General features: G+C 50.6%; 1 protein-coding gene across 50 annotated transcripts in view; it reads right to left on the minus strand.

Moving 5' to 3' along the window:
- The window catches only part of LOC307119830 (uncharacterized protein), a 148,302-nt gene that overhangs the window by 58,586 nt on the left and 77,513 nt on the right, over nt 1–12,203 (minus strand). For all 50 annotated transcript variants that reach the window (XM_079806439.1, XM_079806436.1, XM_079806479.1 and 47 more), the window contains 5 exons: nt 2,583–2,696; nt 1,668–1,763; nt 1,480–1,584; nt 278–385; nt 78–188 (listed from right to left, as the gene is read on the minus strand). In XM_079806439.1, the coding sequence (XP_079662565.1) occupies nt 78–188; nt 278–385; nt 1,480–1,584; nt 1,668–1,763; nt 2,583–2,696 (534 nt within the window). The remainder of the gene's footprint in view (nt 1–77; nt 189–277; nt 386–1,479; nt 1,585–1,667; nt 1,764–2,582; nt 2,697–12,203) is intronic.

The following is a 12,203-nucleotide window of genomic DNA, read 5'->3' on the forward strand; positions in this document are numbered from 1 at the left end:
CACACACACACACACACACTCTCTCACACACACACTCTCTCACACACACACACACACACACACTCACACACACACACCTGGCTGATGAGGCTGCTGGCGTTACGGGCCATCAGGAACACAGGTGTCAGCTCGGCCTCCAGCAGAACCTTCCCTCTGATCTCGTTCTCGTACTCTTTGCGATACTCCTTCTGTGACACAAACACACACACACACACACTCAACATCACGCTTACGGCTCATCATCACACACACACACACACACACACTCGCGTGTCACCTCGCTCTGCAGCCGCTGCGCTTCCTTCGACACTTTATACGCCTGTGTGTCCAGAAACTCCATCTGAGACGTCCCTCGCTGCTTCTCATACTCCTCCTTATACTTCACCTGCACACACACACACACACACACACACACACAGACACAGACACACACACACACACACACACACACACACACACACACACACACACACACACAGACAGATCGACCCGTTCATCACAGACGCTCATCTGTGTGATCAAAGTCACCAGGAAATCAAAATGTACTAATGGGATATTGCAGTGTTCATTGTGAATGATTTATCATTATTGTGTTAATAATCTTGAATAACTTCATCTCTTCTCTGATGACGAGGGCGGGGCCACCTGTCACTCACATGAGATCAGCCAATAGCAAACCACAACCATACAATCCCTTCCGCACAGACACACTCAAGCCCCGCCCTACATTTGTTCTTGTTTGTGAAGCGATTCACTCGATATACGACCAGCTTGGTCTCATTGCGAAAATGTACCTCTGGCAACGTTTTTGCAAACCCCAAAATACGTACAAATTTGTACATATCACTGCAGTTTCAAAGTGATATGTCCACTGGGTGCCGCCAAAAGCTTCGTTTTTTTCCCGGAACAGATGGAATCTGACGTTTTGTGACATTGTTTTTTTAACGTACACCTACACTAAACCCTAAACCTAACCGATAGTGTTAACAAAAGCAAATGTGACAAAAATACAATAGTAACCATGTCTTGTTAGCTTCTGTGAACTCATCTTTGAGCTCTTTTATCATGACTTGTCTTTCACGGGATTCGTACCTGAGCTTTCATTATTACAAGTACAAATCTGTACCAGCTGAGCTACTGAGCAAACTTATTATATAAAAAAAGGCGAGCATATGGAGCAGATTAAGTGACGCAAACTCCAAAATGTATTCATTTACATGGAAAAAAAAAAAACGATAAAAAGTGCTTGCTGTTTTACTGCCTCTAGTGTTCATTTCACTTTGAAACTGCAGAGATATGTACTTATTGGTACGTATTTTGGCGGTTTGCAAAAACGTTACCAGAGGTACATTTTCATAATGAGACCAGGTTGTATACGACACACTAGAGGGGGAGACACCAGCGGGACTTCAGTTTTCTTTAGATGTGTGTGAGTGTGTGTGTGTACACATTAATGCTAAAGCCCTGATTGGCTCTGACCTGACTGTGCAGCGTGGCGTTCTCCTGATGGTGGCGCTGCTCCGCTGTGTCCAGCGAGACGAGGCTCTGCCCCTTAGACTCCTCATACTTCTTCCTGTACTCTACCTGACGGACAGACAGTTCAGCCAATCAGAGCTCAGCTTGAGTCAACACAGATGCGTTACACTGAGTGTGTGACGGAGACATACGTTGCTCTGCAGTTTGCTGGCGTGGAGTGTGTGACCCAGATGAAGCAGGTTCGGTAGATCAGTGACGGCCTCCTGCTGCTTCTGACTGTACTTCACCTGCCACACACACACACACACACACACACACACACACGATCAGAGCACAACACACAAACACACACACACCGACACACACACACACACACACACATGATCAGAGCACAACACACACCGACACACACACACACATGATCAGAGCACAACACACACACTATCAGAGCACAACACACAAACACACACACACACACCGACACACACACACACCGACACACACACACATGATCAGAGCACAACACACACACACACTATCAGAGCACAACACACACACACATGATCAGAGCACAACACACACCGACACACACACACACACACACACACACACACACACACATGATCAGAGCAAAACACACACACATGATCAGAACACAACACACACCGACACACACACACACACACACACACACACACACACACACACACACACACACACACACACACACACACATGATCAGAGCACAACACACACACATGATCAGAGCACAACACACAAACACACACACACACACATATGATCAGAGCACAACAAACACACACACACACACACTCTATAAATGAGTCATTGGAAAATCTCCAAAATCAGCTTTGAAAGTGTTTCCATGGACACGAGTGCAGGCCGGCAGGAATCTTTAGAGACGCAAAACACAACAAGAGCTGAAAGGAGTGAATAGATCATCCTGGACGTGTGTGTGTGTGTGTGTGTGTGTGTGTGTGTGTGTGTGTGTGTGTGAGTGTGTGTGTTAGAGAGTGTGTATGTGTGTGTGTGTGTGTGTATATGCGTGTATGTGTGTGTGTGTGTGTGTGTGTGTGTGAGCTCACCTGACTGGCCAGAGCTGCGGCGGCCTGTGTGTGTCTGAAGCTCACACACTCACTCGGGTTGTACTGTGGCTTCTGTTCTTTCAGATCTTTCTCAAACTTCTGCTTGTAGTTCACCTGCACACAAACAAACACACACACACACACACACACAAACAGAAGGATGAGGAGAGACTGACCGTGGTTAAGAGTGCTGACCCTTCAGTCACTGACGGACACTTGGTGTGCTTTAAGTGCTCTATCAAATATCATTCAAAAGCTTAAAGAGCTCATCACCCTTTGTGTTGTTAATGACTGGCGAGCCGTGTGGCGTGTTTGGCATGTTGTTAATCCCTATAGATGATCTGAGAGGATCTCACCTGACTGGCGAGCCGTGTGGCGTGTTTGGCGTGTTGTTAATCCCTATAGATGATCTGAGAGGATCTCACCTGACTGGCGAGCCGTGTGGCGTGTTTGGCGTGTTGTTAATCCCTATAGATGATCTGAGAGGATCTCACCTGACTGGCGAGCCGTGTGGCGTGTTTGGCGTGTTGTTAATCCCTATAGATGATCTGAGCGGATCTCACCTGACTGGCGAGCCGTGTGGCGTGTTTGGCGTGTTGTTAATCCCTATAGATGATCTGAGCGGATCTCACCTGACTGGAGAGCCGTGTGGCGTGTTTGGCGTGTTGTTAATCTCTATAGATGATCTGAGAGGATCTCACCTGACCGGAGAGCCGTGTGGCGTGTTTGGCGTGTTGTTAATCCCTATAGATGATCTGAGCGGATCTCTCCTGACCGGCGAGCCATGTGGCGTGTTTGGCGTGTTGTTAATCCCTATAGATGATCTGAGAGGATCTCACTTGACTGGCGAGCCGTGTGGCGTGTTTGGCATGTTGTTAATCCCTATAGATGATCTGAGAGGATCTCACCTGACTGGCGAGCCGTGTGGCGTGTTTGGCGTGTTGTTAATACCTATAGATGATCTGAGAGGATCTCACTTGACTGGCGAGCCGTGTGGCGTGTTTGGCATGTTGTTAATCCCTATAGATGATCTGAGAGGATCTCACCTGACTGGCGAGCCGTGTGGCGTGTTTGGCGTGTTGTTAATACCTATAGATGATCTGAGAGGATCTCACCTGACTGGCGAGCCGTGTGGCGTGTTTGGCGTGTTGTTAATCCCTATAGATGATCTGAGCGGATCTCACTTGACTGGCGAGCCGTGTGGCGTGTTTGGCATGTTGTTATTCCCTATAGATGATCTGAGAGGATCTCACCTGACTGGCGAGCCGTGTGGTGTGTTTGGCGTGTTGTTAATACCTATAGATGATCTGAGAGGATCTCACCTGACTGGCGAGCCGTGTGGCGTGTTTGGCGTGTTGTTAATCCCTATAGATGACCTGAGCGGATCTCTCCTGACTGGCGAGCCGTGTGGCGTGTTTGGCGTGTTGTTAATCCCTATAGATGATCTGAGAGGATCTCACCTGACTGGCGAGCCGTGTGGCGTGTTTGGCGTGTTGTTAATCCCTATAGATGATCTGAGAGGATCTCACCTGACCGGAGAGCCGTGTGGCGTGTTTGGCGTGTTGTTAATCCCTATAGATGATCTGAGCGGATCTCTCCTGACCGGCGAGCCATGTGGCGTGTTTGGCGTGTTGTTAATCCCTATAGATGATCTGAGAGGATCTCACTTGACTGGCGAGCCGTGTGGCGTGTTTGGCATGTTGTTAATCCCTATAGATGATCTGAGAGGATCTCACCTGACTGGCGAGCCGTGTGGCGTGTTTGGCGTGTTGTTAATACCTATAGATGATCTGAGAGGATCTCACCTGACTGGCGAGCCGTGTGGCGTGTTTGGCGTGTTGTTAATCCCTATAGATGATCTGAGAGGATCTCACCTGACTGGCGAGCCGTGTGGCGTGTTTGGCGTGTTGTTAATCCCTATAGATGATCTGAGAGTATCTCACCTGAATGGCGAGCCGTGTGGCGTGTTTGCCGTGTTGTTAATCCCTATAGATGATCTGAGAGGATCTCACCTGACTGGAGAGCCGTTTGGCGTGTTGTTAATCCCTATAGATGATCTGAGAGGATCTCACCTGACTGGCGAGCCGTGTGGCGTGTTTGGCGTGTTGTTAATCACTATAGATGATCTGAGCGGATCTCACCTGACTGGACAGCCGTGTGGCGTGTTTGGCGTGTTGTTAATCACTATAGATGATCTGAGCGGATCTCACCTGACTGGAGAGCCGTGTGCCGTGTTTGCCGTGTTGTTAATCCCTATAGATGATCTGAGAGGATCTCACCTGACTGGCGAGCCGTGTGGCGTGTTTGGCGTGTTGTTAATCCCTATAGATGATCTGAGAGGATCTCACCTGACTGGCGAGCCGTGTGGCGTGTTTGGCGTGTTGTTAATCCCTATAGATGATCTGAGAGGATCTCACTTGACCGGCGAGCCGTGTGGCGTGTTTGGCGTGTTGTTAATCCCTATAGATGATCTGAGAGGATCTCACTTGACCGGCGAGCCGTGTGGCGTGTTTGGCGTGTTGTTAATCCCTATAGATGATCTGAGCGGATCTCACCTGACTTGAGAGCCGTGTGCAGTGTTTGCCGTGTTGTTAATCCCTATAGATGATCTGAGCGGATCTCACCTGACTGGCGAGCAGTGTGGCGTGTTTGGCGTGTTGTTAATCCCTATAGATGATCTGAGCGGATCTCACCTGACTGGAGAGCCGTGTGGCGTGTTTGGCGTGTTGTTAATCCCTATAGATGATCTGAGCGGATCTCACCTGACTGGCGAGCCGTGTGGCGTGTTTGGCGTGTTGTTAATCCCTATAGATGATCTGAGCGGATCTCTCCTGACCGGCGAGCCGTGTGGCGTGCTGTTAATCCCTATAGATGATCTGAGAGGATCTCACTTGACCGGCGAGCCGTGTGGCGTGTTTGGCGTGTTGTTAATCCCTATAGATGATCTGAGCGGATCTCACCTGACTTGAGAGCCGTGTGCCGTGTTTGCCGTGTTGTTAATCCCTATAGATGATCTGAGCGGATCTCACCTGACTGGCGAGCAGTGTGGCGTGTTTGGCGTGTTGTTAATCCCTATAGATGATCTGAGCGGATCTCACCTGACTGGAGAGCCGTGTGGTGTGTTTGGCGTGTTGTTAATCCCTATAGATGATCTGAGCGGATCTCACCTGACTGGCGAGCCGTGTGGCGTGTTTGGCGTGTTGTTAATCCCTATAGATGATCTGAGCGGATCTCTCCTGACCGGCGAGCCGTGTGGCGTGTTTGGCGTGTTGTTAATCCCTATAGATGATCTGAGAGGATCTCACCTGACCGGCGAGCCGTGTGGCGTGTTTGGCGTGTTGTTAATCCCTATAGATGATCTGAGAGGATCTCACCTGACTGGCGAGCCGTGTGGCGTGTTTGGCGTGTTGTTAATCCCTATAGATGATCTGAGAGGATCTCACCTGACTGGCGAGCCGTGTGGCGTGTTTGGCGTGTTGTTAATCCCTATAGATGATCTGAGAGGATCTCACCTGACTGGCGAGCCGTGTGGCGTGTTTGGCGTGTTGTTAATCCCTATAGATGATCTGAGAGGATCTCACCTGACCGGAGAGCAGTGTGGCGTGTTTGGCGTGTTGTTAATCCCTATAGATGATCTGAGCGGATCTCACCTGACTGGCGAGCAGTGTGGCGTGTTTGGCGTGTTGTTAATCCCTATAGATGATCTGAGCGGATCTCACCTGACTGGCGAGCCGTGTGGCGTGTTTGGCGTGTTGTTAATCCCTATAGATGATCTGAGAGGATCTCACCTGACTGGCGAGCCGTGTGGCGTGTTTGGCGTGTTGTTAATTACTATAGATGATCTGAGCGGATCTCACCTGACTGGAGAGCCGTGTGGCGTGTTTGGCGTGTTGTTAATCACTATAGATGATCTGAGCGGATCTCACCTGACTGGAGAGCCGTGTGCCGTGTTTGCCGTGTTGTTAATCCCTATAGATGATCTGAGCGGATCTCACCTGACTGGCGAGCAGTGTGGCGTGTTTGGCGTGTTGTTAATCCCTATAGATGATCTGAGCGGATCTCACCTGACTGGAGAGCCGTGTGGCGTGTTTGGCGTGTTGTTAATCCCTATAGATGATCTGAGAGGATCTCACTTGACCGGCGAGCCATGTGGCGTGTTTGGCGTGTTGTTAATCCCTATAGATGATCTGAGAGGATCTCACCTGACTGGCGAGCCGTGTGGCGTGTTTGGCGTGTTGTTAATCCCTATAGATGATCTGAGAGGATCTCACCTGACTGGCGAGCCGTGTGGCGTGTTTGGCGTGTTGTTAATCCCTATAGATGATCTGAGAGGATCTCACCTGACTGGCGAGCCGTGTGGCGTGTTTGGCGTGTTGTTAATCCCTATAGATGATCTGAGAGGATCTCATCTGACTGGCGAGCCGTGTGGCGTGTTTGGCGTGTTGTTAATCCCTATAGATGATCTGAGAGGATCTCACCTGACTGGCGAGCAGTGTGGCGTGTTTGGCGTGTTGTTAATCCCTATAGATGATCTGAGAGGATCTCACTTGACCGGCGAGCCGTGTGGCGTGTTTGGCGTGTTGTTAATCCCTATAGATGATCTGAGAGGATCTCACTTGACCGGCGAGCCGTGTGGCGTGTTGTTATTCCCTATAGATGATCTGAGCGGATCTCACCTGACTTGAGAGCCGTGTGCCGTGTTTGCCGTGTTGTTAATCCCTATAGATGATCTGAGCGGATCTCACCTGACTGGCGAGCAGTGTGGCGTGTTTGGCGTGTTGTTAATCCCTATAGATGATCTGAGCGGATCTCACCTGACTGGAGAGCCGTGTGGCGTGTTTGGCGTGTTGTTAATCCCTATAGATGATCTGAGCGGATCTCACCTGACTGGCGAGCCGTGTGGCGTGTTTGGCGTGTTGTTAATCCCTATAGATGATCTGAGCAGATCTCTCCTGACCGGCGAGCCGTGTGGCGTGTTTGGCGTGTTGTTAATCCCTATAGATGATCTGAGAGGATCTCACTTGACCGGCGAGCCGTGTGGCGTGTTTGGCGTGTTGTTAATCCCTATAGATGATCTGAGCGGATCTCACCTGACTTGAGAGCCGTGTGCCGTGTTTGCCGTGTTGTTAATCCCTATAGATGATCTGAGCGGATCTCACCTGACTGGCGAGCAGTGTGGCGTGTTTGGCGTGTTGTTAATCCCTATAGATGATCTGAGCGGATCTCACCTGACTGGAGAGCCGTGTGGAGTGTTTGGCGTGTTGTTAATCCCTATAGATGATCTGAGCGGATCTCACCTGACTGGCGAGCCGTGTGGCGTGTTTGGCGTGTTGTTAATCCCTATAGATGATCTGAGCGGATCTCTCCTGACCGGCGAGCCGTGTGGCGTGTTTGGCGTGTTGTTAATCCCTATAGATGATCTGAGAGGATCTCACCTGACCGGCGAGCCGTGTGGCGTGTTTGGCGTGTTGTTAATCCCTATAGATGATCTGAGAGGATCTCACCTGACTGGCGAGCCGTGTGGCGTGTTTGGCGTGTTGTTAATACCTATAGATGATCTGAGAGGATCTCACCTGACTGGCGAGCCGTGTGGCGTGTTTGGCGTGTTGTTAATCCCTATAGATGATCTGAGAGGATCTCACCTGACTGGCGAGCCGTGTGGCGTGTTTGGCGTGTTGTTAATCCCTATAGATGATCTGAGAGGATCTCACCTGACCGGAGAGCCGTATGGCGTGTTTGGCGTGTTGTTAATCCCTATAGATGATCTGAGCGGATCTCTCCTGACCGGCGAGCCGTGTGGCGTGTTTGGCGTGTTGTTAATCCCTATAGATGATCTGAGAGGATCTCACCTGACCAGAGAGCCGTATGGCGTGTTTGGCGTGTTGTTAATCCCTATAGATGATCTGAGCGGATCTCTCCTGACCGGCGAGCCATGTGGCGTGTTTGGCGTGTTGTTAATCCCTATAGATGATCTGAGAGGATCTCACTTGACTGGCGAGCCGTGTGGCGTGTTTGGCATGTTGTTAATCGCTATAGATGATCTGAGAGGATCTCACCTGACTGGCGAGCCGTGTGGCGTGTTTGGCGTGTTGTTAATCCCTATAGATGATCTGAGAGGATCTCACCTGACTGGAGAGCCGTGTGGCGTGTTTGGCGTGTTGTTAATCCCTATAGATGATCTGAGCGGATCACACCTGACTGGCAAGCCGTGTGGCGTGTTTGGCATGTTGTTAATCCCTATAGATTATCTGAGAGGATCTCACCTGACTGGCGAGCCGTGTGGCGTGTTTGGCGTGTTGTTAATCCCTATAGATGATCTGAGAGGATCTCACTTGACCGGCGAGCCGTGTGGCGTGTTTGGCGTGTTGTTAATCCCTATAGATGATCTGAGCGGATCTCACCTGACTTGAGAGCCGTGTGCCGTGTTTGCCGTGTTGTTAATCCCTATAGATGATCTGAGCGGATCTCACCTGACTGGCGAGCAGTGTGGCGTGTTTGGCGTGTTGTTAATCCCTATAGATGATCTGAGCGGATCTCACCTGACTGGAGAGCCGTGTGGCGTGTTTGGCGTGTTGTTAATCCCTATAGATGATCTGAGCGGATCTCACCTGACTGGCGAGCCGTGTGGCGTGTTTGGCGTGTTGTTAATCCCTATAGATGATCTGAGCGGATCTCTCCTGACCGGCGAGCCGTGTGGCGTGTTTGGCGTGTTGTTAATCCCTATAGATGATCTGAGAGGATCTCACCTGACCGGTGAGCCGTGTGGCGTGTTTGGCGTGTTGTTAATCCCTATAGATGATCTGAGAGGATCTCACCTGACTGGCGAGCCGTGTGGCGTGTTTGGCGTGTTGTTAATCCCTATAGATGATCTGAGAGGATCTCACCTGACTGGCGAGCCGTGTGGCGTGTTTGGCGTGTTGTTAATCCCTATAGATGATCTGAGAGGATCTCACCTGACTGGCGAGCCGTGTGGCGTGTTTGGCGTGTTGTTAATCCCTATAGATGATCTGAGAGGATCTCACCTGACCGGAGAGCAGTGTGGCGTGTTTGGCGTGTTGTTAATCCCTATAGATGATCTGAGCGGATCTCACCTGACTGGCGAGCAGTGTGGCGTGTTTGGCGTGTTGTTAATCCCTATAGATGATCTGAGCGGATCTCACCTAACTGGCGAGCCGTGTGGCGTGTTTGGCGTGTTGTTAATCCCTATAGATGATCTGAGAGGATCTCACCTGACTGGCGAGCCGTGTGGCGTGTTTGGCGTGTTGTTAATTACTATAGATGATCTGAGCGGATCTCACCTGACTGGAGAGCCGTGTGGCGTGTTTGGCGTGTTGTTAATCACTATAGATGATCTGAGCGGATCTCACCTGACTGGAGAGCCGTGTGCCGTGTTTGCCGTGTTGTTAATCCCTATAGATGATCTGAGCGGATCTCACCTGACTGGCGAGCAGTGTGGCGTGTTTGGCGTGTTGTTAATCCCTATAGATGATCTGAGCGGATCTCACCTGACTGGAGAGCCGTGTGGCGTGTTTGGCGTGTTGTTAATCCCTATAGATGATCTGAGAGGATCTCACTTGACCGGCGAGCCATGTGGCGTGTTTGGCGTGTTGTTAATCCCTATAGATGATCTGAGAGGATCTCACCTGACTGGCGAGCCGTGTGGCGTGTTTGGCGTGTTGTTAATCCCTATAGATGATCTGAGAGGATCTCACCTGACTGGCGAGCCGTGTGGCGTGTTTGGCGTGTTGTTAATCCCTATAGATGATCTGAGAGGATCTCACCTGACTGGCGAGCCGTGTGGCGTGTTTGGCGTGTTGTTAATCCCTATAGATGATCTGAGAGGATCTCATCTGACTGGCGAGCCGTGTGGCGTGTTTGGCGTGTTGTTAATCCCTATAGATGATCTGAGAGGATCTCACCTGACTGGCGAGCAGTGTGGCGTGTTTGGCGTGTTGTTAATCCCTATAGATGATCTGAGAGGATCTCACTTGACCGGCGAGCCGTGTGGCGTGTTTGGCGTGTTGTTAATCCCTATAGATGATCTGAGAGGATCTCACTTGACCGGCGAGCCGTGTGGCGTGTTGTTATTCCCTATAGATGATCTGAGCGGATCTCACCTGACTTGAGAGCCGTGTGCCGTGTTTGCCGTGTTGTTAATCCCTATAGATGATCTGAGCGGATCTCACCTGACTGGCGAGCAGTGTGGCGTGTTTGGCGTGTTGTTAATCCCTATAGATGATCTGAGCGGATCTCACCTGACTGGAGAGCCGTGTGGCGTGTTTGGCGTGTTGTTAATCCCTATAGATGATCTGAGCGGATCTCACCTGACTGGCGAGCCGTGTGGCGTGTTTGGCGTGTTGTTAATCCCTATAGATGATCTGAGCAGATCTCTCCTGACCGGCGAGCCGTGTGGCGTGTTTGGCGTGTTGTTAATCCCTATAGATGATCTGAGAGGATCTCACTTGACCGGCGAGCCGTGTGGCGTGTTTGGCGTGTTGTTAATCCCTATAGATGATCTGAGCGGATCTCACCTGACTTGAGAGCCGTGTGCCGTGTTTGCCGTGTTGTTAATCCCTATAGATGATCTGAGCGGATCTCACCTGACTGGCGAGCAGTGTGGCGTGTTTGGCGTGTTGTTAATCCCTATAGATGATCTGAGCGGATCTCACCTGACTGGAGAGCCGTGTGGAGTGTTTGGCGTGTTGTTAATCCCTATAGATGATCTGAGCGGATCTCACCTGACTGGCGAGCCGTGTGGCGTGTTTGGCGTGTTGTTAATCCCTATAGATGATCTGAGCGGATCTCTCCTGACCGGCGAGCCGTGTGGCGTGTTTGGCGTGTTGTTAATCCCTATAGATGATCTGAGCGGATCTCACCTGACTGGCGAGCCGTGTGGCGTGTTTGGCGTGTTGTTAATCCCTATAGATGATCTGAGAGGATCTCACCTGACTGGCGAGCCGTGTGGCGTGTTTGGCGTGTTGTTAATCCCTATAGATGATCTGAGAGGATCTCACCTGACTGGCGAGCCGTGTGGCGTGTTTGGCGTGTTGTTAATCCCTATAGATGATCTGAGAGGATCTCACTTGACCGGCGAGCCGTGTGGCGTGTTTGGCGTGTTGTTAATCCCTATAGATGATCTGAGAGGATCTCACTTGACCGGCGAGCCGTGTGGCGTGTTTGGCGTGTTGTTAATCCCTATAGATGATCTGAGCGGATCTCACCTGACTTGAGAGCCGTGTGCAGTGTTTGCCGTGTTGTTAATCCCTATAGATGATCTGAGCGGATCTCACCTGACTGGCGAGCAGTGTGGCGTGTTTGGCGTGTTGTTAATCCCTATAGATGATCTGAGCGGATCTCACCTGACTGGAGAGCCGTGTGGCGTGTTTGGCGTGTTGTTAATCCCTATAGATGATCTGAGCGGATCTCACCTGACTGGCGAGCCGTGTGGCGTGTTTGGCGTGTTGTTAATCCCTATAGATGATCTGAGCGGATCTCTCCTGACCGGCGAGCCGTGTGGCGTGCTGTTAATCCCTATAGATGATCTGAGAGGATCTCACTTGACCGGCGAGCCGTGTGGCGTGTTTGGCGTGTTGTTAATCCCTATAGATGATCTGAGCGGAT

This window comes from Gobio gobio, assembly GCF_949357685.1.
Source record: "Gobio gobio genome assembly, chromosome: 23".
In the NCBI taxonomy this organism is placed as follows: Eukaryota; Metazoa; Chordata; class Actinopteri; order Cypriniformes; family Gobionidae; genus Gobio; species Gobio gobio.